General features: G+C 42.6%; 1 protein-coding gene across 1 annotated transcript; it reads right to left on the bottom strand.

The window, feature by feature from the left end:
• Positions 1-629: 629 nt before the first annotated feature.
• Siah1 (siah E3 ubiquitin protein ligase 1) lies at positions 630-26,098 on the bottom strand. Its single transcript, XM_021656656.2, has 2 exons — positions 25,872-26,098; positions 630-2,031 (listed from the first exon to the last, which is right to left on the bottom strand). Exon 2 carries the CDS (start codon positions 2,027-2,029, stop codon positions 1,181-1,183), a length of 849 nt encoding a protein of 282 aa, XP_021512331.1. The 5' UTR covers positions 2,030-2,031; positions 25,872-26,098; the 3' UTR covers positions 630-1,180.
• Positions 26,099-27,639: the final 1,541 nt, after the last annotated feature.

Raw genomic sequence — 27,639 nt, 5'->3', positions numbered from 1 at the left:
TGGGGATTGTAGCTCAGTGCTAGAATGCTTGCAACTGCTAAGGCCCATGTTCAGTCCTCAGCTCCAGGAAAAAACAAACAAACCAACCTAGAGCTAAAGTAAACACATTAAGATTTTTTTAATTTGCCAGATAATCTTTTAATGAGAATTATAAAAGACCAAAAACATTTTCTGCAAACTGCCTTTTTTTAAAAAACAAATGATTTACTTTAATTACAAATACTGTGTATGATGATGCACTCTTTTGCCAAACCAATAAATACAAGAACCAATTGAAACATGTGATTCGCCCAAGACATTTGAAGAGAGGAGAAGCCTGATTTTGTTTAACTTTTATATAAATCAGAGTTTACTCCCTAACTTAACCTTTCAAAGAATCAGCCTGATGGTGTGGCTCATACAGGAGAGCGATGAGTGAGAGACAAGACCATCTTATACTTGTTTTAGCTGTTCTGCTGTTACCTTTCCTTTCTGGAATTCCTATTTTCAAAAAAGGGCTGAATTACAAGTATTTCTAATAAACTGATTGAAGGAAAAGAAAGTATGTACTGAACACAAACTTCTGACATAAGCAATTATGAATATCAAAAAGACTAACTTAAAAGGTACAAAAGTGAGAAAAACCTGAATTACATAAAAGAAAGTCAAATTTATTTAATGAAAAACTAGAATAAAAATTAGCAAATACACACACACCAAAAACAAACAAACAAACAAAAAAAAAAAAAACCCCACAGCAGCACTATGTATTGACTCACAAGGGGAAAGCAGTGGTACATGACCACGCAGATGGCTTGTCAGTTACAGGAAAACCAACCATACACGTGCACGCATGCGCGCACAGTCACACACCCCCAACAACTGTTGTCAACAATACAATCAATCTACAACAAACACAAAGTTCAGAAATATTTTACAATGTTTCCTTTCTTAATACAAAAGATGCCCATCTTGGGTATATATATATATTTTCAGTGGTTTACTGTTGAATTATTTTTAAATATATTAGTGTTACTACATGCAACTGTTTCCTGTATTAACAGCCTTTCTTTTATTTACCTTCATGTGTCTAGCTTCTACCTACCAGGAGAGTTTTAGGTTGGCAAGCAGATGGGTGCCTTATTCTCTGTGAAGTCAAATGTAAATTTTAAACACTGGCCAGAAGTATTTGATTGCCGTTTCAACACATGGAAATAGTTACATTGATGCCTAAATTGCCATTTTCTGCAAAAAGCTGTGCAATGCTGGTGTCAAACACTAGGCAGTCACTATTCATAATGGCTGTTGCAATTCCCTCATGAATAGAACGAGGAGTCGCTTCCCAAGTCAATCGCCGCCTATGCCCATTTAGCTCAAGTCGATAAGCAAAATTTTCAGCTTGCTTGCGTGTTCCTATCAGCTGTACAATTGCGAAGAACTGCTGGTGACCATCGTATTTTTCTTGTTTCTCCAAGACTAACATGAAATGAAAGCCAAAACAAGACTGCATCATCACCCAGTCAACAGCACCAGGAAGGTTAATGTCTGTGGCAAGGAAAACTATATCTTCTCCTTGCAGGGTTGTAATGGACTTGTGCTGATGCATCAGATGGGGCATGACAGCATCCAAGGAGCCTTGCCACTTACAGGAAGCACCAGGGCAGGGGCAGGAGTAAGGCCTGAACTCACAGAGCTCCTCGTGCTCTGCCTTTTCTGTGTGCGGCAGAGTTATTTCACATCCAGAAGAGGCGTATTTACAAGGGAAAAGTACTGAATTGGCCACTTTCTCCATAGCCAAGTTGCGAATGGATCCCAACGGGCCCCGGCAGGTGGGACAACATGTAAGTTTGGGGCGACAGTTGCTACAAACAAGATGGCCGCTCTGACACTGAAGAATGGGGGGCAACACATAGTCAAAGCAGACAGGACACTCAAAAAGACTCGCCAAGTCATTGTTGGATGCAGTTGTGCCAGTCAGGGCAGGCACCCGCTGAGATGGTGGACACTTTGAGGTGCCAGTGGGTAGTGCTGTAGCAGTCTGACGGCTCATTTCTGTAAAGACAAAGAAGAAAATAAAAGGAGGCAGGAGAGAAACTATAACACATTTATAAATAATGTATACATATCAGAAATACTTGTAAAACATCCCAGAAAACTTACGTGAGCAAAAGCATAAAGTTAAATAAACATGGTTCTAAACCCATATATAAATAAAATAAAAATTACATGCTAAAGGTGTTATATAATGAGTAAATCATATTTCCAAAATGTTCTATAGCATGTTTAAAATACCTTTCTGTTTTAAAAAGAACTGAAAATCTCTGGGTGGACTACATAGAATAAGAAAGGCATTAGGCATGATGGCCATGCACTTTAATCCCTTCAGAGGCAGAAGCAGGTGGGTATGTTTGTGTTCAAGATCAGCCTGGTCTAAATACAGAGAGTTCCAGGCCAGCCACGACTACATAGTAAGACCCACTTTCAAAAAAGACTCCCAAACATTAACTAAAGACCTACAAACTCGGGCAGTGTTAGAACGCAAACAAACCCAGGAAGTGGTGGCGCATGCCTTTAATCCCAGCACTTGGGAGGCAGAAGCAGGTGGATTTCTGAATTCGAGGCCAGCCTGCCAGGCCAACACAGAGAAATCTCATCTTGAAAAACCAAAAATAAAGAACATAAATACAGGGCTGGAGGTTGGAGAGATGGCCCAGAGATGGCTAAGAACACTGACTGCTCTTCCAGAGACCAGGGTTCAAATCCTAGCACCCAAACTGGCATCTCAAGAGAGGGAACTGCATACATCTGGTGATCAGACATACACACAGGCAAAACACCCACCCACACAAAAACAAATTTCTTTTAAAAGAAGAACTACTTAAATTCAATATAAAATCTATTTAGGCTGAACTTTTTTTCCCTGAGTCTCCACCTCCATCCAGTTCTTCTCAAAAGTCTGAGCTCACTCATAGCTTAGTTCATACACCAAAGACCATCAGTGCCAGGGCACCTCTTCCCATCAATGAACAGAATCTTCTGTAAGTGTGTTCTGGGTATATGGCTGAGTTCACTGGGAAAAAAGTCATGGTCATCGCAATATCCACCTGCAGCCATCTTCCAAGCCTTTTTTCAAATCAGCTAGGTATCAATCACTTTTGTCTCCTATCAATTAGTGCCCACTTTAAGGTTGAAGAAATAGGGAGATATGGAGAGCCATACTTCAATAAAAGTTATTGGTCTGGTATTTAAGAAAGTCCTTATTCTACTTCCATTCTGCAGTACAAATCTCATATAAAGTACAAGGGGAAAGGAAACTCAGAAAAAGACAAAGGAAATAAGGGTAAAAGCATCACAAAAACAAAACAAAACAAAAAACACTGGATACAGATGAGCAAAGAATTCCCTGGGTCCTTTGATTCCCTCATGTGGCTGCAGCATCCACCATAAATATACACAGGACATCCGAGTCATCCGGAGAAAGGACCAGCTAGTAAAGATCATGCAAAATAAGCTCCTTTCCCCAGGACTCTGCTTCTGTGGGATGCGACACAATTTGTCTCAGAGGCTGACAAAAGATCAATGTTCTAACAGTATACTCCCTGAGTCTACATTAAATACTTAATAGAGCATTTCCTCCCAGTTATCATCATAGTGTTGTAAAGACCTTAATGTTTCAAAAATAGTGGTTACAAATGTAGCCAAGTCAATACAACTGGAATTCTAGACTGCAGTAGACAGTAGACACTATAAATAAGGGGGCTAGGAGCAGCACTGGAGGTTTAATTTTGTTTTCTTTTGTTACTAAAGCAATATTCTCAAGTTCAAAGGGCAGAAAAGTATTAACAAATGCTTAGCCTGCCTGTGATACACACACAGTGTAACAAAACTCCATCACAATACTCAGGCTCATGGTAGGAACATAAATTAACTCTCATCATCTGAAGCCTGTGATGCAGGTATCACAAAGAAAAGGGCGCTTTGTAAACTTCTGTAAACTGGTTTCAATCTAAGCAGATCCTTTTATGTAGATGATTTGTCCATTTCTAGGTCACCTGTGAAACAATGGACTTGGAATGACCAAAGTAGTTGGTTTCCCATCTACTCCACCATGTTAAGTGTAGATCACTTAAAGGAACACGGTAATTGTAAAGTGATTCCTTGAAAACAGAGTTCAGGTCACATCAAAGAGCTCAGTTTATATTTAAACACAATATAGCCAAGTTCACAAGAAAAACACTAGCTGGGTGCCTAAACCTAGCAAAATACCTCTAGCACTTATCAGCCTAAGTTCAGGTTCACATTACAACATATTTTATTATCTTCCTACATTGTAGAAAGCATACTGATTTCTGTTCAGCCTGATAAACAAAATGTGGTCAGAGCTATTACAGCATAGAAAATTGCTACACCATTATGGAGTTAGAAAGATAGAACGGGCTCCATCTTGAGCCACAAACACTCTCAACCATGCATCAGCCCTGCCGCAGAAGCCAAGGACAGGTCTGCAGAAGTCGTTACACACCTGAAGCTTGACTTAAATCGGAGTTGCAGCAGCTCCACTGAAACCTCACTGCCGACCTCACAGAGCCAGACACAGCTCCGTAGCCTAAACCAGATGTCCCGGATTCCGGCAGTGGAGTTTCTGTCTTGGAGGAAACAGATGCTTTTCTGTCGGTACCTTTCTTCTTCCTGGTCCTGGTCCTAACCGTTGGCAAGCATGTGAGCAGGACTCCCTTCCAGGAATGCTTTAAGAGTGAAGGCCGCTTCCAGGTCATGAGAAGCCAGGCGTCAGGTTCCTGCAACCCCCAAGGCCAGCCTGCAGCAGAGTCCCCTCCTAAACTGCTAACTTCCATTCAGTCTGTCCCCAGGAGGGACCACACCTCTCATGAACTGGGTGTCTTAAACTAGTGATCTTACAGCTTAGCCAGCAAAAGAAGGCCTGCGGCTCTGGCTTCCTACGACTTAGGCTACAACACCTGGCAGACTCCGGGCAGGGCCTAGCTAGGGGAGGGGCTTCTCCTCAAGCCCCACCCCACAGACCACCTGAGCAGCTCTGGCGCCACCGGCAACATGAAGCCTGTGCATTTGGCAGCAGTCTGGTAGTACATGTTTCCGGAGGTTAAGATCTCAGTGTTGTTTCATAAGGATCCAGGGTAGGAATCACACAGGGATGAAGAGACGTACACAGCCAGGCAAGCATTCCAAACGCAATCCTGTGAATTACCAAGTTTGCACTGTCCCCAGCTCACTCAATTCTTCAAGGCTTAAAAGACCCTTTTTCCTCGAATCTAACTCTGCCATTTGTGTGCCAGCCTATTTTAAATGCCTCCTTTCCAGTGCAGTGAGAATCCTAAACATACTCAGAACACATAAAAATGTACTTCTACCTCCAAATTGAGATTATACTCATATCCCACTCTGGGAAAATTTTAACTGGCCTCATTAAACTAGCATAGCTTGCCTTGTTTTTAGACAAGCATTACCCTTGCCCCATTAAAATCCTGTGCACCTCAGACCTGGATGGTGTCAGCTGGCGCTTCAAAGGTTCAAGCTGGTATTACATCATGCTTAGGACAACCTTCAAATACAACCAAAAACTGGCAGTGAGCAGCATCCAATACAATGGGTTTTACTACTTCAGCAACTTCAACTCCAACTGCTTTGCCCACCTTTCACCTTACTTGATTGAGTACTAGACTACACTAAACATCTTTAAAAACAGAAATGCAACTTAAGACTTTCTAAATTGTACATCTCAAGCCTATTTTGGCAAAAAGCTTAAACAGCTATAATCTAAACAGGAAAAAATAGTATTAATGCCTTTAATTCTGTCTTCATATTTTCAGAGCATTTATTTAGTCACTGTTAGATTTGGTAGTGTTTTGTTTGTTGAGGCAGGGCTCACGCATTAATCCTAGACTACCTAGGATTGAACTCTAAAAGCCTGAAGATGACCTTGAGCTTCTGATCTTCCAGCTTCCACCACCTCCCAGTGAGCACTGGGACTGCTCAGCACACCTAGCTTTTTTATGTGGTACCGTGCCTTTGGAAAAACTAAGCAAGCGCTCTACCAATTGAACTATGTCTCCAGCTCATAAACATTTGTTAATGAGTGTTTTGCCTGCATGTGTATATACACGCCACCTACATGCATGATGCCAGCAGAGGCCACTGGTGGACACAGGATCCCCAGGAACTGGAGTATGGACAGCTGTGAGCCACTAGGTGGATGCTGGGAAACAAACCCAGGATACTAGAGCAGGCAAGTGTTCTTATCTCTCCAAGCCTGCATTCTTTATTTAGAGAAGAGGAAAAAAAAAAGGTAAAATGTAAAGACTATTTACCCCCTCTTAATTTCCCCAAAATTCTTAGAAACTACATTACTTACTATAAAAGTATCACTGGGGGGGGATAAATCTAGATCGGTGGCATTAGGTCTAAAACAAGGGACAACTGGCTGAGGTGCCTATTTAACACATCAAAGCAGACCTGGCTGCCAGGTTCTCCCAGAGCCCCTCAGTCCCTACCTGTTAGAGAATATGGCTGGCACACCCCACCCTTATCCTAAACTCCTCCAGCCCAGGGGCTGCGCTGCCGTTCCCAACGTTTCGGTTAACTCTCATAGCTCTCCCCTCTTCACACTGCCCCGCTCTGGACTCTCCCAGATGTCCCAGCTTCTGGCTATGCTCTCCCTCGGATCTGTAACAAACTTTCTCTACCACACGGAGAAGCAGTCATGTCCTTCCCCTTTTCATTCATCTGGTGCTGAATCCATGAGACTGGCATACATGAGCTCTCTTCCTAGGAACTTGGCTTCTCTGAACCAAGCTGCTGACCTGACTCTCCTATACACTGATCATTTGTTTCTACTGACTGGCTCCTGCCATCCATCAAATTTGATCCCAAATTCTAGAGTCCACCTTCTTAGCTACTTCTCCCCTCCACACACTCTAACCATTCCTCTCCCCGTCTATGTCTCTCCGGCTCCAATAGAGCCTTCTACACCCTCCCAAGGCACCCATCTGGGCACTCACCTCTCCACTCTGATCTGTGGCACCTTTCAGGGTCTCTCTACTAAAGACATAAATCATCTCCCTTTTTCCCTACTCTCTCATCTCTCTCTGCTGGGTAAGTGTCACACCAAGCTGCCTGCTTTGTCTATTACTACAAAAGCCACACTTGTCTGCCACAGAAAGCTCCTCTCGCCCTAATAGGGCCCCAGTCACAAGGGAATAAACACCTCTCCTCTGTGGTTTGGAAGAATTTTTCTCTCTACCAAGCTTGCATTCAGCTTGGGTACATTCTGGATAGAAAGTCACAATGACACCACCCGCCTCAGCTCAGCTAGATTTCTCTTGCCTCCCCTTAGTAACTAACTGTAATCCCACTAAGCTATCTCTGTGCAGCTTCCGCTCTCAGTTTCCTCCTAAAGTTTCCTCTCCGCTCTCAGCTGTCTGTTCTGTCTCTTCCTTAAGCCTGGTAGCACGCCCCTCCCTCTAGCGGAACTCCTCCAGCAGCTTCTCTAAAATGAGCCAAACCGGGCCACTACAATGAGCTCCCCCATCAGTTCTTCTTGGAGCTTATAGAATTGTCGGAGTTTTTTGTTTTGTATTGGGTTGGTGTGTGTTGTTTTTGTTTGTTTGTTTGTTTGTTTGTTTTTTGGCCCTCTCTTTCTCCTCAGACTACAAACAGCTTGGCCTCAGTATAGATCAATGGCCAAAAATCAGCACACTTGATTTCCAATAGCCACAGCATAAATAAACGATCCCAAAATTACTTATACCTAAACCTAAATTTGCTCTGGTCTACATTTCTTCTACTTCCCACTATTGTTTGTTTTGTTTTGTTTGGGAGGGGTTGCTTTGTTTTTCCAAAAATGGTTTTTCTGTGTAGCCTTGGCTGTCCTGAACTCAAATCAAAGATCCACCTGCCTCTGCCTCCCAGAGTGCTGGGATCACAGGTGGCCCACATCACACCCAGCCTACGTCCCACTCTTAAAAATCTTTTATCTCTACCAGAGTGGTAGTGCACGCCTTTAATCCCAGCACTCAAGGAGCTGGTGGATTGATGTTGAGTACAAAGCCAGCCTGGTCTACAAAGAGAGTCCAGGACAGCCAAAGAAACCATGTCTCCAAAAATCAAAACAAAACTTTTATCTCTACAATTTCTCTACACTCTGTTTAAAAAAAAAAAATCTCTTAAGACAATGCTGTAAACTCTATTTCAGGATGGTTAAAAAAAATCTATAAAATCTGTAACAAAACTTGACTTTAGATCGATAACAAAAGGCTTATGGTTTAAAATCTATACATGGATTTTTCATAATATGCTACAACTTACTAATGTGATTCAATTCTTGTTTAGAATACACTGTATATGTAATTTGAATTCAACTCTTTTGTTTGTTTGCTTGAGACAGGGTTTCTCTGTGTAGCCCTGGATGTCCCAGAACTCACAGTGATCCCCCTGCCTCTGCCTCTGTGCTGGAATTAAGGGTGTATGCCACCACTGACTAGCTGGATTCGACTACTGTTTTAAGAAATAGGCCTTTAAAAATAGCTACAAAAAAAAAAAAAAAACAAACAAACAAACACAGACCTTTTAAGTAACAGTGACATGGCTGGCAGCCACCTTTACTACGGTTAAAGGGAGCATGCCATAGGACTTAACCACCATCTTATGATGATGTCTACATAGTATAAACCAACTAAGGCAACACCTATGTAACTTTTTAGCCTATTGAGCCCTCTGTTCTCCTTTTAGACTAAAAAAAAAAAAAAACAACAACAACAGGTCTCCAAAATAGTTTGAATTGGTCTGGCTACACGACCTTGAATTCAAATTCCAAGTGGCAAAAACAGCTAATAAAATTATATCTACCCAATTATGAATTTATGCTTTATGTTGGGGATACGAATTAAAGAATTTACACAAGCTGCCAGATAAGCTCACTTATGCAAGTATGGGGACCTAGTTCAACCCCTGACACACCTAAAAAGACAAGCGTGGGGGAGTTTCTTGTTATTCCAAGCACTAGGAAGTAGAGACAGGAGAATTCCTGGTGTCCCTGGGCCAGCCAGTCTAGTTAAACTGGTGTGTTCCAGGTCAATGAGACCCATTCTCAAAGGAGGTTAAATAGGTTGTCCTTGGGTCTCTGTGTGTGTCAAGAAAAGGACCTGACAGAAAACTGCTATGGAAAAGGAGCGCAGTGACTTGTAAGGCAACTCACAGTTGTGAAGCACCTGCCCTTCCCAAGATATGCTATTTGAGGCTTCCACTTCGGAAAAATACCTAACCAGAACCTCATATGTACTATGTAAAAGAGATACTGCAATATAGTTAATAAATAAAAAGAAAAACAAGAGTGAGTCATCTAAGAAGTTACACATTCCAGAATCTGGAAAGTGTTCATTAAAGGAAGAGTCAGTCTACTCTCTCTGGAAGCACTAGTTTTCAAACTCACTATGCTTACTAACCATCGAGGGATCTTGTTAAAAATAAGGACTCTAATTTGGCAGATCTGAAGCTGGACTATGTCTTTTGGGTTTTACTTGGTTTTTGTTATGTTGCACTTCTGGGGATCTAGCCCAAGTACAATCAGCCTGCCTTGCAGGTCTAAAGACATAGATAGTGCCTGCCTCTCTCTTACTGAAACCCCGATACCCTAAGATGATTCCCCAGACCCTGCCGGGGAGACTGGGAATAGAGACAATGACAGGGCAATACCTGGCCTCACTCCTTAATTAGGTGTATCTTTCCACTTCCCTTTAAACTCTAGTTAGAGAAAGGAGGCACTTATCATTGTCCCTTTTCCCAAAGTGGATACATTGAACAAATCCACCTTTCTGCTTTTCACTACTAATTTGGCTCTTTTCATTGGTTAATTGAGGCTGGGTAAAAAAAAAAAAAAAAAACCTAGCTTAATGGGGTATATGCTATGACCCTGAGTCCAATAACACAGGGTCCTCAAACATTCCAGAAAGCACTCCACCAACAGACCTTCTATATTCTTCACAAACCCTTCAGTATAGCCAGTACTGCTATTCACATGAAGGCCATAACAAAGTATAAAAACTGAAATGGGAAACATCAAGTTATTAACAGGAGTACAACAAAAGCCAAAGTAAAAGGACATATAAAAACTCAAATGTAATCACTGTTAGGAAAAAATATTCTTCAAAGAACTAAGACTATTCCTATTTTTCAAAGTAGTAAAATGATAATAAGCAGACAATTAACTATGCAAGGACCAAACAATAGTAATGAAAGGAACCTTTAAAAAAAAATTACCATTAAGCAGCACGAGGTGGCTCTCTCCCCTGTAATCCCAGCACTCAGAAAAGCAGAGGCAGGTGGATCTGTAGCCAGCATGGTCTACAAAGCCAAAGCCAGTCCAGGACAACCAAGGCTACAGAAAAACCTGTGGGGGGGGGGGGGGAGATGGGGAGAGAAAACTACCATTGAAGTAATTAAACTAATCAAATGATTAACAAGAAATGGAAGCCTTAGCCCAGCACAGCGAGGCAAACCCTAGCACCTTGGAAAGAGTGGGGGGCCAAAATCCTTGACATCTTTGTATGATAATGAATGGTTTGGGGAAGAGGGGAGATTACAGGTTAATGAGAGGACAGAACTGGTGAGCAAGAACTCAGCTGACACTCTCAAAAACTTGACCTTTCAAAGAAGGGAACTACTTGGCTAAAGGTTGGGTTGACTGCAAAAGGCCAATGATTTAATCAGTCATGTTTAAATAATCAAGCCTCCATAAAAATCCCACAAGACAAGGCTTAGTTCCCAGAAAGAGGGCTCTGTGAAGTGTCTGGAGGGTATACACAAGAGGAAGACACAGAAGTTCCAGGCCCCTTCCCTTCTATAATGCCTTATTCATTTCTTCTACCTGGCTGTTATTTATAGTATCACTTATAACAAATGGACATCAGCAAAATTATGTCCCAGAATTCTGTGAGCCACCCTAGCTAACTACCAAATCAGAGAAAGTCCTGTAAACCCTACTTTATATCCAGCCACAATGTATTGTTAGTCAGAGTGCAAATTACAACCTGAGACTAACATCCGAACCTCCAGACCCAAAGCTTAACCTGAAGGGTCAAACTTCAGGGAGAGAGTGTAGAGCTGAATTACAGGACACTCAACTGGTCCTGAAGAGCCTGACATGTATGAACCCCATAACCTATCTGAAGTTATGGTTCTTAAGAGTAAAGCAGAAAAGTGGTGTTTCCCCCTATTCCCTTTAGCAAGACAGCAATAGTAATCACATGGTAAGGAAACAGTAACAACAAAGCCCTAATCCAGGCCACCAAGAGGGGACTTCTGAACTAGGGTAGAGTCACCCAGAAGGATGAAGAGGGTGTGATCTGACAGTAGCACTAAGGAGGAGCCCGCAGAGAGAAGCAAGTGCATGGAGGCTAGAAAGTTCTGAGACTTTTTCACTTTTCTGTCTGTAAATAGAAGATACCAGAACACAGTAAGGATTAGAGTCTAGTAAAAATGAAAGGGGAGCCCAAGAAACAGAGCAATAACATTCTCAATGAGGTGAAGTGCGATTTTTAATTCAAACAAGAACCAGACGAGAACTTCCCCCATGAACCCAGGCCTGGTGGTCTGGCCAGTAATCCCAGCTACATGAGAGGCTGAGCAAAGAACAAGTAAAAGTGAGTTCAAGCCAAGGACATCATGAAATTTGCAGGCAAATGGATCGAACTAGAAAAGATCTTCCTGAGTGAGGTAACTCAGAAGCAGAAAGACATGAATGGTATATATTCACTCATAACCAGATATTAGCTATATTATACAGGAAAACCATACTACAATCAACAGGCCTAAAGAAGCTAAGTAACAAGGAAGACTCTAGGGAGGATGCTTGTTCTCATTCAGAAGGGCAAATAGAATAAACATCAGAATCTGTTGAAGAAAGGGAACAGGACGAGAGCCTACCATAGATGTCCTCTGAAAGACTCCACCCACCAGGGGATTGAAGCAGAAACTGAGACTCACAAACTTTGGGCAGAGCGCAGGGAGTCTTATAGACGAGTGGGGGAACAGAAGGACTGGGAGGGAACAGGAACTCAACAAAGTCCAACAAAGTCAACTAATCAGGGCTCAGGAGGACCATGCCTAAAGAGGATCTAGGCCCCCTGCTCAGATGTAGCCAATAGGCAGCTCTGTCTCTACATGGGTACACTAGTATGGGGAGCAGGGGCTGTCACTGACATGGACTCTGTTGCCTGCTCCTCAATCACTTCCCCCTGGTGGGGCGTCCTTCCCAGGCCACAAAGAAAGAGGATGCAGCAGTCCAGAAGAGACTTGATATGCTGCGTTAAGTTGGTAAGGGGAGGAGGGTGCCCCATTCTGAGGACTAAGGGAGAGGGATGGGGGAAGAAGGGACGGAGATGGCTATGATCGGAATGTAAAGTGAATAAATATTTTTTAAATGTAAATTAAAAAATGACCCAAAAATTGTTTTAAATAATAAAAATATGATAAAGAAAAAAAAATTGTACGTTCAAGGCCAGCCTAAGTAACTTAGTGAGTGCCTATCTCAAAAACTAAAAGGACAGGCTGCAGCTTGGTAGCAGCACAGTGCCTGCGGCATGTGAGGCCCCTGTGCACAATGTGCAGTGCCTTAGAAAGTAAAGGAACTTCTTCTATAGCAAGAGAACAAAGAGTATGCATACAGTCAGCGTGGAGAGGGCTAAGAAAATATCAGTTTTCCTTTTTTTTTTGCTGTAAAGGAAGCACAGTCACCCTCTCTTGGGAGAGGGGAACAGGTGATGATGAAAAAAAGAAAAAGCAGTTTTAAGGAATCCTTTGAAACATCAAGAGGGCACTGTAAACCAGGCATGGTAGTGTATGCCTTTAATCCCAGCAGGCCCAGAGACACATGAGTCTCAGCCCAGTCAGAGCTCCTGTCTCAAAAAAAAAAACAAAAAAACAAAACAAAACCCAAGAAGCAAGCCTGCTAAATGTTACATCATCATTGAATCCCCTAAACCTCTTCCTACCGTCTTTCTTCAGCCAAAGGTGATCTGGTCAGTACACCATACCCAAGAATAACTAAATGACTACCAGCAGTATCGGTGCTCAAAGTATGTGGAACCCTGCAAATCTCAGGCTTTACTGTGGGAATGGAGGAGCCATATATTCACCACAGAAGTCAGTCCTACTACACAGCACACACAATTCATCTACAGTCAAGTATTAACATCCCCAAACAAAACATTTACAGGGCTGGAAAGATGGCTCAGAGGTTAAGAGCACTGTCTGATGCTCCTCAAGGGGTCCTGAGTTCAATTCCAGGCAACCACATGGTGGCTCACAACCATCTTTAAAGAGATATAGAGAGAGATATAGATATAATATATTACAAAGTAATATATATTATTATAATATATAAGACAAAGTTTAATGTAAAATTAGGCACAGTTAAGAGACTACCAATAATTTACTCCATGTGTTCTCTGAAAATTTTTCCTATTAAATCGAGAACTTACCTTTTCATTTAAAGAAAGCAGCTATTACTTTTACTACAACTACTCTTAGACCTTAATTGCTAGTATTAATATGCTTATTTGTTTGAATTTTCTTTTTCTTAAAATTCTAGTGCACACTTGTAATCCCAGCACTCAGGAGGCAGAGGCAAGAGGATCTCTGTGAGTTCAAGGACAGCCTGGTCTACAAAGCAAGTACAAGACAGCCAAGGCTACACAGACAAACCCTGTCTAGTGACACGAAAGAGTTCTAGTGTGTATGAATGTTTTGCTTGTGCATACATCTGTACACCAGGTGTGTCTGGTGCCTGTGGAGGCCAGAGTGAGCTTCAAACACCCTGGAACTAGAATGAACATGGGTGCTGGGACTCAAACCTGAGCCACATGAAAGAGAAGCCAATGCCTTAACTTCTGCGCTCTCTCCAACCCACTTCAGCCACTTTTTACATAAACAAGTATTCAGGCTTACTATAGTGTGATGACAGGCTATCTTATCGGTAGATAACATAGTTGGCTCCTCATTGACTAATGGGTAGGTTACAAGCACATACAGTATGGACAAACTAGACGAGGGCAATTCATGACTCAAGCAGGACAATAAGTGATTCCATCAGATAAATTTGAACTTTATGTATTCTCTCTGAAATTTCCCATATATTTTAGAGACAGTTTGATCACAAATAAATGAAACTTCAGGAACTAAAATGACAAATACAGGGAAATCCATAATAAATTCTTCCCTTTCCCATTTACCAGAAAAAATAAATTTGGTACCTTTTCTGTTACGACCACTATCTCAAGAAAGTTTTGGAAAAGGTTAGAAAACTAACGCTCGACATCTGAAGGTATTCCTTTTCTATTCAGGCTATGTGAACTGCAGTATTCTGTTATTTAGCAACACAAATGAAATGCAATCTATGTGGATTTTACGTATTCTCTACTCCAACGCTGTTTGTATAGACACACAAAGCATCATAAATCTAAAATCCAAAATGATATGACACTTAAATATGTGGGGTTTTGTTTTTTTTTTTTTTTTTTTTGACCACTTCAGATTTCTAGGATTGAAATGCTTAACCCACAAAGCCTATGCAAATATCCCCAAATCCAAAGATACACTAGATTTTGAAATATTTCTCTGGGCTCAATGAGGGAAACTGGCCTGGACATTTAGCTATCTAATAAAATTTTTTATGTTCATTTTGTTTTTGAGACAAGCTTCCATGTCGTCCACACAAGCCTCTAACTCATTAGGATGATCTTGAACTCTTGATCCTTTTGACGCGATGATCAGTTTAAGTACTATGGGTCAAACTCAGAGCTTTATTCATACTAGGCAAAAACACTACCAACTAAACTATCCCCCTCTTGGTACTCTGACCTCCAGAACAGTCTGCCTGCATGCTGACAGTTCATTACACAACTGCCTTAAGACAAAGATTTAGCACACTGAATATACTGAAACCCAAAATTTCTGTACATTTAGTTTGCAAGTCATGAACTATCACCAATATGTGACAAAGTTTACAGATGAGCCTCCTGCCTTATAAACTTTTTTCATTAACTGTGTGGCTTTCTAGCATATCAACTCTTCTCAGTGTCCTTTGATTACTAATCTTCTCTAAACACCCTAATTTACACTTACAGGCACCTTTTCTTACACTAACTTGGATGATTTTTTAAATTCTTCCAAGAACTTAAGCTTGTATCTCTAGGTTCTATCTTCACTAGAGTCTAGCCAGATTAATGGATAGAATTAGAAAAGATCAAATTGAGTGACATAACCAAGACCCAGAAAGACAAACGCTGCAAAAGTTCTTTCTCATCTGAGGCTCCTAGCTTCAAAACTTTAGATGGAAGTATACAACCTGGAATAACCTCAGAAACCAGGAAAGTAGAGGGGACTATGATGGAGAGGGAAGAAGAGCAACAGAGAGGGGAATGCAGATTAAAATTGGTAGAAGAAATGGAAAAAATGGGAAGAAGGGCTTTAATTATGCAGGAGGAGGGAGATAAATTACAGAAGGAGGGTAAGGCTGTTGAAAAAGTCATAGGGAATCATTTACTATCTATCTACCTAAAATTACACATAATATGTATATAAATCTGTATATAAATAAACATATAGTTTAAATGAAAAATTTCCTTCTGGGCTGACAATGATCCCCACAAGAGCCCTAGTGTATCTAACAAAAAATCCAACACCATGCAAGAGAAACCTTATTGAGTTGTTGGTCAGGGTTGTCCAATCTCAAAATTTCAGGTTTTACCCTTGGTGGGCTCCCAGAGGTGGAAGGTAAGTCCCTATTGTTGAAGACACTATGTACTTTGGATACAGGACCTAGAACCCTGAACTGATCTAACCTGAAAGCTTCACCTTCTCTGAGGACTAGCTTTCATGGTACCAAAAGGTACCATGCAAGCTTCCAAAGGATAAAAACATCCAATACTCCTACTCAACTATGACATCTATAAGCCACAAAACCACAAAACATGAGTGCAGTGGCATGACTATCTTGACGGTAACCAACAGCTCTTTAATTGGACTTAAGGCCCACTCAAGAAGTGGGAAACCATGCCTGGAAACCTAGCCAATTATCTAGGGCTAATGAAGTCATGAATATTGGACAAAAATCTACAACTGCCACTTTACAAAGCTAGCATAATTCCTAATTACATTCTAAATGTTTATCTTTATACAAACAGATAAGTGTTCTCACCCCTCATTAAAGGAAATTCTCCTAGTAACAGACCATTACATAAAACTAAAACCAATCAAAATGCAGAAAACAAGAGACTGCATGGTACCCAATCCCAACTGACATATCTACAACAAAATTCCTGCACCTAAGAGTTAGGGTTAAAGGCTAAGGTTAGAGAAGAGGGGGTAGAAAGATTAAGAGTCAGAGAAGCAGGGGAGTGGTGGCACACACCTTTATTCACAGCACTTGAGATGCAAAAGTGGGTGGATTTCTGTGAGTTCAAGGCCACCCTGGTCTACAAAGAGAGTTCAAGGACAGCCAAAGCTGTTACACAGAGAAACCCTGTCCTAAAAAAACCAAGAGAGAAAGAGAAGAGCAGGAATTAAGCAAACTGGCGCCTAGAAATGTCAGAAGCTACACCCTATACGGCTGCCTAAACAAGACCTGAACAATGACAGCACTAACAGGCATGCTAGCATGAAGTAGGAAAATTCACAGGGAGCCTCAAGCCTAGAGAAATAACTATAGGCAAATGGCAGCATACAGAGAGGAGAAAAAAATGTTGAGCGCAGAGAAGACACCCCCCCCAGTTGGTTATCCAATACCAGGTGGTCAACTCTGAGATCAGAGAATAACCATAGTTGGCATTATACAAACTGAGCATGTTTTATTTATGTATTATGTAATACACATAATTAAACAACTAAAGAAAATGAGGACATAAGTTTGAGAGAGCAAGTGGGGGTGTGAATGGGAGGGTTGAGAAGGGAAAGGAGGAAATTAAATTATGTTAATTATAATTTCAAAAAATAAAAATTTTTAAAAAATAAGAAAAACCCAGCTGTCTGTGGTATTAAATGCATGTACCTAAAACAACCGGGAATCTTACTGCCCCTCCTTTAAAATAATCACTTAAGAATCTAACCATCCCTCAACATCTCTCTCTGGCTTAAAACTATTTTCTCATCTGGAAGATTGATTACAATACCTCCCGAATCCAATCTTCCTCTCTTTCCATCTTTGTCTCCCACATTCACCCACCAAGCATAGCAGGCTTAGTCCAATTCAAATTTATATCACATTATCTCATTCCTGTGCTCCATAGTCTCCCCTGGTTGCTCATACAATAAAAACTAAAATCCTATAAATGGCCTTTGAGGGCCTAAACAAGTATGATGATGCCGTTTTTAGTCACATCTTTCTCCTCACTCTTCCATTACAAGGCTAGGTTGTTCCATTGGACCTTCTGTCTTCAAAAACTTTCTCCTAGATATCCACATAGCTAACTCCTTCATTTACTTCAAATCTTCATACATTACCTCTTCAATGAGACCAACCCTGTTTCTCTATTTTGAATTGGAACCTAAGGTGGGGCATGTCTGCAACTCCAGAGGATGAAGCAAGAAAGAACTTCATTCAAGGGAACTGGAGAAATGGCTCAATGGTTAACAGCACTGGCTGCTCTTCCAGAGGACCAAGGTTCAGTTCCCAGGACCCACATGGAGCTCAAAAATTTCCAGGGATCCAAAACCCTCACACAACATGCATGCAGTAAAAACACCAACGCACATAAAAGCAAAAAACAAAACAACAACAACGAAAAAAAAAACAACAAGAAAAACACCTCATTCAAAAACAATTTAATTTTGAGTCCAGGACCTATACATACTAACCCCTCTTTGTGCACTCCAAAACTTTACACATCTTAACTCTCTTTTCTCCTTATTTCCCAGTCACCTTAATGTTTATTCCTTAGACTGCATTACTTTCCATATTTTATACAATTTCCTTATGTTTATTGTTCCAGGCCTATTCACCCTAACCTGGAAGATGGACTTGTCTAGTTCAATGATGTACCTCAAATACTTTAAACAACATTTGGTACACACAGCATAACCTCAATATTTGTTGGACGGGTAAAGTAGAAAGACAGAAGCACTGTACTTTTAAACAGCAATACCCAGTTACAAAGCAATATGGTACTGCTTTTTTAATTCTTGATGAAAATGGTTATCCTGAGGCTCATCTATCCAAATAAAACTATGCCAGAGTGTTGAGAGCAAAATAATGACACAAGATTTTGAAATACTACCTCCTCTACATATGTTCTCAGGAGACTGGACAAGCTCTTAAAATTTAAGGGAATGAAGCCAGAAGGAACAGGGACTTCAGTAAACAAAGCCTAAATGAATTCAGTGTAGTAAAGGAAGCTCTAAGAATGACAACTTAGGCCAGGGAAGGCACTGACCTACAGCCTGCAGCCTACAAGTAAGCTGAACGTTAGTAGCAAGGGATATGGTGACAGTTACAGCAAAGCACAGAAAACAAAGTAAAGCTGAAAACAAAGCGTAGTAGCTGTAATACAACTTAAGCACAGACTGTAATCCCAAGTCTCAGGCAGGCAGAGGCAGGTGGATCTCTATGAGTTGGAGGCCACCTTGGTCTACAAAGTGATTCCAGGACAGTCAAAGCTACACAGAGAAACCCTATTCCCCCTCCCCCCCCACAAGAAAAAAGAAAGAAAAGAGGATAAAAATAGAAAGTACTACAACTTAAATAGTGTGAGGAAAGAGGTAAAAAATCATCCTTCACTATGTTGATCCAATTATAAGCTATGCAGCCAGGCTGAGGCGCACACACAGGAGCGGGAAGAGTAAGTGCAGCAGGAGTTCCATCCACAGCAGGAAATCAGACAAAGATAAGCACAAACATAATCAGCTAAGCCTAGCTCTCCTGGGAGTTGTCCTCCTTAAAAACCTTGCAGAGCACTGGAGAGGTGGCTCAGGGTTAAAAGCACTGGCGATTCTTCCTATGGACCTAAGTCAGTAAGTTCACAGCACCCATATGGCAGATCACAACTGTCTTCCAGTTTCAGAGGATACAATGCCCTCTTATGGTCCCCCCAGTCAATAGGGGTACATCCAGGACAGGCAGACAAAAAGCCAAACACTCAAACTTTAAAAATGAAAACCCTGGAGAGGGCTGTGAGTAGGCTTCTGTAAAGCTGAGTGACAGAGCACTTGCCTGGCATTTGAGAGGCCCTATGGTCCATCCTAACACAACAAAACTCTCGTAGAAACTAGGAACAAAGGCTCACACCTGAAGTCGTGTGCTTGGGGGGCAGAGACAGGAGAGTGCAGTTAGCCACCAGGACTACCGTGAGACCCTGTCTCACAACAAAACAGAAACAGATAAAAACCTTGGAATTCTACATACATATACATACATACATACATATATATATATGTATATATAGTAGAAAACTTGTAGTAGAAAACTATATATAATATAAAACTTTTCAACCAAAGGGAAAGTTCAAAAAAGTAAGGAAATGACAGGTATAAATTTGTTTTCCAAGATTTAAGTCTTGGTCAAATATGGGAAATTTTCCAACTCCCTGGGGAATGCTTAATAGAAAAGGATCTAACAATTAAGCAATTTATTCCACAATATTAACTGTATATCTGTGATCCAGCATATTTTCTTCTAAGGGTCTTTCCTCTGATTCACATGTTGGCCAAGGTATATGAACACAAATGCCTACAACTCCATGTATAGAAAGGAATAAACTGAAAACAGCTCTTCCTTAAGAAAGTGTTTCAAGGCCTGGCCTAGTGGGGCAAACCTTTTATCCTGCCATTTGGGAGGCAGAGGCAGGCTCATCTCTGGGAGTTCCAGGACAGCCAGGGCTACACATAGAGAAATCCTGCCCCCCCACACACACACAAACACACACACAAAGGTGTGGTTCAGATAACAGGGTATTGTGGTACATAAGAGTATTATATGTAAGAATAAACTGGTCAGGTGTCTGGGTACATAGCTCAGGGATTAAAGCACTTGCCTAGGTGTCTGAGGCTCTAGACCTAATCCCCAATGCCACAAAATAACAACAACAATAATAAAGAAAGGGAGAAAAAGATACAGAATAGAAACAGCACAGAGGACATGGGACAAATGTACCTACAATCACAATTAAGAATCAAGCTATATGATATCAAGACTTACAAGCACAAACTCCTTTTGATTTAGCCTGCTCAACAGTTACTAACAAGTATCAATCATTTAATGAGAAAATGCCTATTTCACTCAGATTTTAAAAATTACATTTAAAGTATTTATGGCTAGAGCTGGAAAGACGGCTCAGCAGTGAGGAACATGTCTGTTCTTGCAGAGAATCTGAGTTCAGCTCCCAGCACCCACACTGGGCAGGCACACAGCAGCCTATAACTCCAGCTACATGAGATCCAACGTCCTCCTCCAGCCTCTGAGGGCACAAACCCACACACAGACATAATTTGAAAATAAGTAAATGTAAAAAGAGAAAACCTTCAATAAATAGGGAACTGCAGAGATGGCTTGCTGCTTAAGAGCACTTACTGCTCTTGCAGAGACCTGGATTTGATTCCTAGCATCCACATGGCAACTCACAACCGCCTACAACTCCACTTCCAGGAGTTCAGCTACAGAACGAGAACCTCTCACAGAAAACCAAAAAGGAAAAAAGAGGGGAAAGTTCTCACTGGTATTCTCTGTTACAAATAGATTAGTTTCTCTCCTTCTGGTTCATGTGTCCAAACCTCTGTTCAAAACAAACAAAAAAATGTACAAGTAAAAATACAAATAAGCTCAATATGTGGAACTTAAAAAGTCCTTGCCAGCCAGAATCACTTGGTCAGAGTTTATCAGCATTATCCAAGCTGCAGTTCCCACTGACTTATATTGAAGCACACACAGTTGGGAGCGAGCAGGGGCATGTGTGCACACACACAGACATACACACATGATGTATAAGTACTAGGATGCAACATCACACCTGGTGACCTTGTCAGGAACAAACTCAGCAAGAACTAAAACAGCACTATCCATTCGTAGAAAGCTCAAACACAAGTAAATTCCATCTGTGGCAAAGGTAAGAGGTGCCTTCTGCGTGGAGTGGTAATTAGATGAGAAAAAAAAAGTTTCTTGTTCTGGTAATGATCTTCACCTGGGGGACTGGCTAGACTAGGGGGGTTCACTTTGTGAATATTCAAGGCCTGCACGTGATCTGAGTACCTTTCTATATGTAGTTATGTAAAATATTAACCAAAAAGCTTACATTTAAAAACCAAACTGCATCATTCAATTGCTTTAGTATTCTCCTAGGAGCTCCTTGAACAGCAATCTGGAGTCATCAACAAGCACTTGGTAGCAGCTCCTCTTTCACCCTTGCTCAGCTATTCAACCCATTTCCACATGCAGTACCTGCATTTACCCAGGGTTTTACCTCACCTTTCGGAAAAGACAGCAGAAACCAAAGGCAAAACTACTTCTTTACTTTCCATCAAGCTTACAAGCTAACTTCTCTCCTTTGAGAGTTCAAGAACCCCTACCTGCCATCTTCTCATTTCTAAATGCTACACTTCCCTCTTGGACCAGGTCTCTCCAACACAAGCATACACTACTAGGCCCCCATCTGGCTTCTATGCCAGTGTATGCCTCTGGTTTTCCTTCTGCCTCAAATTTCATAGACATCTCAACTCAAGCACATCGGAACTCTAAATTTTACTGCCTTCCTGGCTCATCACCTCCTCCAGTTTTTCATCTTGGTAAGTGGTAATACAACCCACAATCAATCTAGTCAGAAATCTTATTCCTTCCTTTCCTTAAGTCTCATATCTAACCCATCAGCAAGATCTGTTATTATGTATCCAAAATATACCTCAAATATATCTATTTCTCTTCCTCTTCACTGCCAGCTCTTTAATCCACATCATAATTAGCTATCACAAATTATAAGAAATAACAAAGTATCTTCAAATAGCTAAAGTGATCTTTAAAAGTTAGTGGATTGCATTATCCTGTAAGTAAACCTTTTTGACAGTTCTGCCAGTACTCAAAATGCACATTCCTTGCTGACTCAACAGAATCTGACTCCACTTGCCTGCTTCCTCAATCTATCATTTCATTTCAGTGACTTTCTCCTGGTTCCTTGAACACTCCAAATTCCTCCAGTCTCAAGGACCTTTACTAGGCTACTTCCCAGCTTCAAAAGGCTAGCTCCATTTCTTTGGCTCCCTTTAAATGTTACCACCCCAAGAGGCAGCTGTCCCTTCTACCCTGTCTTAACTACCTTCAACTCCTTATGCAGTACATTAAAAAGTAACGTGTGATTTTACTTCCTCACTAGACTATAACTGCTAATATTTAGGACTATTTTACTGCAATTTTAATTATTTAACTTATGTGTACATTGGTTGGTTTGTTTTTTGAGACAGGGTTTCTGTGTATCCCTGCCTATCATGGAACTCACCCTGTAGATCAGGCTCGCCCTGAACTCAAGAGACTCACAAGCCTCTGCCTCCTGAGCATGGGGATTAAAGGCACGTGCCACCCTCCTGACACTACGAAGTTTTGTTCAATGCAGAAGTAAGCAGTGTCTCTGTTCTCAAGGATATTAGACAGCTGACAGATGACACATCCAGGTTTGACTCCTAACGGTCTGTTCTTTGAATCACACAATTACAATGTCCTTCAACAGTAGGACCTGGGTGGTGGGTAGAATAATATACTAACAGCTGATCACATAGTTTTGGAAACTAAGGCACAGAGAAACTAATCATCCCAAAATAGCAAAAGCAAACATTGAAAATTATACACAACCAAAGTGCTACAGAAATGTACAGTGTTCGAGGAACAAAATAATCTAGTTTGACTATGTAGGACAAAAATTAAACACTAGGAATAAGGCTGGAAAAGTTTATTTAAGTCAATGTAAAGATACTAGTCATTTAGCGCTGACTTTTACTAAACACCAACTATATAATAATGTGGTGCTGAACAAGAAGGTGAACAGGGCTAAATCTCAAAGAGGTTATACAGATTTGGAAAAGCAAAGAACTATTGAAAAGCAGTAGCATTCAGGAGACATTGCCGTAGAGACAGAGGACTGTGGGAACATGGAGAGACAGCACCCAATTCAATGTGGGGAGCTCAGAAGAGCTCAGCTAATGATGACTAGGCTGTTATGAGTTTAGAACAAAGAGAGTGACCTGGAAGCATACAGCCCATCAAAAAGGCAGATAAGCAACATAAGGGACTAGCTCAGGCAAGGTTCTAAGGGGCTAGCTCAGGCAAGGTTCTGTACTCATGAATAACACATCAAGGAACATGGGACACATTCTGAAGCCCTGTGAGTCAGGTTCACAGGTTTTCTTAGAAAGCTCATTTACACTGGTAACACTAGGTAGGCAGCCACAAGAATGGCTAAGCCCGGGCTGGAGAAATGACTCACTTAAGAGCACTCGATGCTCTTCCAAAGGACCCCAGTTCAGTCATCCAGGCAGTTTACAATTAGCTGTAACTCCAGATCTAGAAGATCTGATTGCCCTCTTCTGGCCTCTACCATCAGGCGATTAACAGTAACTTATGGTATTTTGTAAAGATTTGGCTGTTTCTGAGGAGGGGAGAGCTCTGAAGTTTTCATAAAGATATGGCTGAAGGCAAGGTCTAAATGAAATGCATCAACATTTAAATTTTTTATAAACTACATATAGACATACCTATTTTTGTTTTAAAGATCTGAAACATTCAGTTAAGAGAACGTCCAGTCTTCAAAAATTTAATGTATCAAAAAAATTGAGTGTATCAACTACCATTAAATAAGATGTAAGCACTCTTAACTATGCAAAGTCACTAAACTTGTTTTGTTACCTTAATTATGTAAGACTGGTTTTCAAAATAGTGGCTCATCTGGACATTTCCCTTGTAACTTATTTTTACCAAATAGAATATTCTTTTGCATTACAAATATTAAGGACACAGCAATTTTTTTGTAACATGGTTTTACTAGACAGTCCTGGGTGACCTAAAACCTTTCTATTCTCCTGCCTTAGCCTCCCAAATGTTGGTATTCCTGGCAAGTAATATGAGTTCAGGTTTCTACCACCAAGACCAGCTTTCTGGTGAAGGAATTTCCTGAAGACTTAAGGGAACAGATATTCTAATGCAAAATGAATTACATTTGTTTCTAAATATAATTATTTTTTCTTTTTCGTTTGTGAGAGTATCCAGACAAATTTGCAATTCCCCAAATTTGCTACGCTGTATTTCAATTTTAAATACTGTTACAAAAATGGTGCGAAGATGCCAAAAGAGGTCTCTTAAACCAATTCATACATAACAAACTTAAAGCTTAACTATCCAGATTACAAAATTTATATTGTTAATTTAAATTTCCAAAATAAAAAGGTATGGTTAATTTATGTAATCCACTTTGAGAAACTCTACTAGTCACAAACTTTCCCACAGGTAAACACAATCCCCACCACGTGGGCCAATCTGTCCATGACAGTTACTCTGCCATTCCATTTGTCACTGCAAAGCTTTGCTCTTCGAAGGGCAGGTTCTGAAGGAGACGGTGCCACCACAGGTAACTACACTAATTAAAGGGATTCACTGTCCCACTTTTCCAAGTTAGGTAACTGAAGTCCTTGAAAGTGAACTGATCCATAATCTAAAGCAGCTAAAAGGAAACGTCATTTATTTATTTGACTTTCCAAATTCCAGAATGTACCTATTCACATCCCATATCATCCAAGTCCCAAAATCCCATCATTTCAGAAAGCATGTCATTTTGTCCTCCAAATCCTTTCACTTTTTAACAGCAAAACGCAAGTACTAACAATTTATATAACCTGGTTTCAAATATTTTGGCTCATGTACTTCCAACGCATCCATGCCAAAATAAGCGTATTTTATGAGGCAAGAGCCTTCGCAGTAATCATCTGCTAAGCACTTAACATAAGGGCTCCCTGCACTTCAACTATTTCCCATCTCATCAGTTCTCAACAGGCGTGAGGCAAATACTCTCCATTAGACCCATTTTGCAGATTAGGAAAATAAAGCACCAAGAGATTAGGAATCTTGCCCAAGGTCACAAACCGGTGGGGCAGGGTTTGAATCAAAGCAGGAGGGCAGAGTTCGGAGCCCATGCTCCTAACGCCTCAACGGGTTAACATTTCACCCTTGACAATCGCCTATCAAGAAATGGTAAACGTCCAACGTTAGGGACGGCAGTAGGATCCCTGCCCTACATCCACCTTCCCGGCTTCCTTGTCCGACAAGTCAGCTACATGGCCTCATTTTCCCAATGCACAGATATGACTCCTCTGCCAGGATAAACAAATTCCGTATCTTCCCAAGAACCGACGGTCCGCGGCGGCCCAGGGCGCGCACACGAAGTTGCATGTGGGAGCGTGGAGGAAGGACCCCGAACTATCCCGCAAAGGAAGCTGGGCGGAGCAAGGCTTCTGCTTAAAGGCTGGAGCGGCCCGGGCGGGCGTCCGCGCGCTCGCTCGTGGCGACATAAACAAGGGAGGAGGCTGCGTTCTCCCCCTCACAATGAAGGCGCAGGTCCGGGGGAGGCCGCCCGCCCGGAGCCGCCGAGGAGAGGCCCGACAGCGGCCCGCGCGGCGCGCGGCTGACCTCCGCCATGTTGGCCGTACACCCGGCCGCACAACAAAGGCTGCGCGAGGGCGCGGGCCGTCGCCTCGGCGCGCCCGCCCGGCCGCCGCCGCCCCACGCCGCCGCGGCCGGCCCGGCCCGCCCGGGGAGGCCGAGACAAAGGCGCCGCGGCTCCGCGGCCGACCCGTCGGCCCTCCCCGGGCCGCAGCCGGCTCCTCCCTCCAGGCCGCCCGCTTACCTGTGGGCGGAGAGCGCGCCGCGGACCCCGGCCCCGTCTAACGCGCCCGGTCGCCAGCTGCCGCCGCCGCCGCCGCCGCCGCCACCGCCGCCGCGGGCCGCGCCTCCACCTCTCCCCGCGCCGCCACCGACCGGACACACTGGGCCGCCGCCCTCGAGAGCGCGCCCGCCCGGCAGCCCGGCTCCCCTGCCGCCGCCGCCGCCGCCGCCGCCCCGCGCGTCCTCGAGCCCGCCGCGCGCGCCCGCTAAGCACCACACACTGCGGCGGCCGCCATGAGCGGGCGCGCGCGAAGAGGCCGCTGGGGCGGGGCTTCCGCGAACGCGCAGGCGCAGAGGCGGCGGGAGGCTGCGCCCCGCGCGTACCGCGGTACTGGTTCCCGCGGTGGCGGTTGGCGTCGGGACGCTTCGGTTACCGGAGCTGCGTCGCGAGCATCCCCGCGAGCCGGCGGCTCCGCGGTCGCGGGCCCGTCCCGTGGACTGACTGTTGACGCCGCGCCTCTCTCCGGGCCCGCGGTCTGCAGCGGCCGCCGCGACCCTGGGGCAGAGAGGGCCGCGCTTCCCGGCAGGCTGGTGGAAAGCTGGCCAGTTAGAAGCACTCCTTTTCTCCACTTGCCCGCTCATCTGGGAAGCTCCTCGTTAGGGACTGACCACCCTGCCGTTTTAATTAAAAGACGGAGCCCGGCTCTAGGGAAGCAGAAGTGGGATCTACCTAGAGAGTTCGAGGGCTACACGCTTGGACCCTGTATCCAAAATAGATGAAAACCTCATCTTCAGGGTTAGGAATGTATTCTTGAGAAGTACTTACCTAGGATGAGACTCAGTCCCCAGTTGCGGGTGAAGGGGTAGAAAGAAGCCTTTAAATTCGTTTCGGTTGCCAGGTGTGGCGCACGTTTTTAATCCTCACTTGGGAAGCAGAGGCAGGTGGATCTCTTGAGTTCGAGACCAGCCTAGTCTACAGCTCCGGCTGTTACACAGAGGAACCCTGTCTCGAAAACAAAAAACTTTACTTTTGTGGTATGGAGTCTCTCTCCCTCTGTGTGTGTGTGTGTGTGTAGGTCAGAGGACAACCTGTGAGTGCCGAGGGTGGAATGCGGGTGGTCAGCCTTGATGGCAGGTCCTCAGCTGAGCCTTGTGTTGCCGGTGTCCGTTACAATTTTCTGATGGATGCCTCAGTCTGATCAGGTTTACCGATTGTCTGGCACTTACAAATCCTAAGTGGGTTTTCAGGGAAGAACTATAGAAATGAAATGCTGTGTAAAAGCAAAATACTTTTATATGGGATTTCAAGAAACCAAGAAAGTCCCATCAACACAAACACCGGGCCCCTGCCACAACCCAAATTTGTGCTCCAAGGCAGAATGTTCAGCAACCTCAGCATATTTGTAGTCTGTGCCTGGTTGATACTTGTGTTCTCAATCTAATATTTTTCTTACAGTTTTCCTCTGGGACCATTAGCACATCCAAACAGTTGAGAAAGGAAAAAAAAAATGTTTTAAGCCAAAAAGCACCAATACTACTAATGTGTTGGTCCCCAAAGCCCAAAAGCCAGAAAGGAGCTTGCATTATGTAGGTCCATGAAGATTTTAGACTTTAGTGGTGGTCCTGTTCATTTCAACAAATATTTGTGTACATTTTGAGTCTAGGATAGTCCATCATACACTGTGCTTAGCCGTGAAATTTACCAAGTAGGAAGTCATACATTCATGCTCATAGTCATTGAACAAAGGGTAGTCACATTAGTCCTGAGAATACAGAGCATCGGCTGGGCA

Source organism: Meriones unguiculatus, chromosome 10, assembly GCF_030254825.1.
Source record: "Meriones unguiculatus strain TT.TT164.6M chromosome 10, Bangor_MerUng_6.1, whole genome shotgun sequence".
NCBI classification, from domain to species: Eukaryota; Metazoa; Chordata; class Mammalia; order Rodentia; family Muridae; genus Meriones; species Meriones unguiculatus.
The sequence above is the reverse complement of the archived record's forward strand: the minus strand, read 5'-3'. Positions and strand labels throughout refer to the sequence as shown.

What these genes read in the sequence shown, in the direction of transcription:
- Siah1 (XM_021656656.2), bottom strand. Translation starts at nt 2,029, where the DNA reads ATGAGCCGTCAGACTGCTACAGCACTACCCACTGGCACCTCAAAGTGT.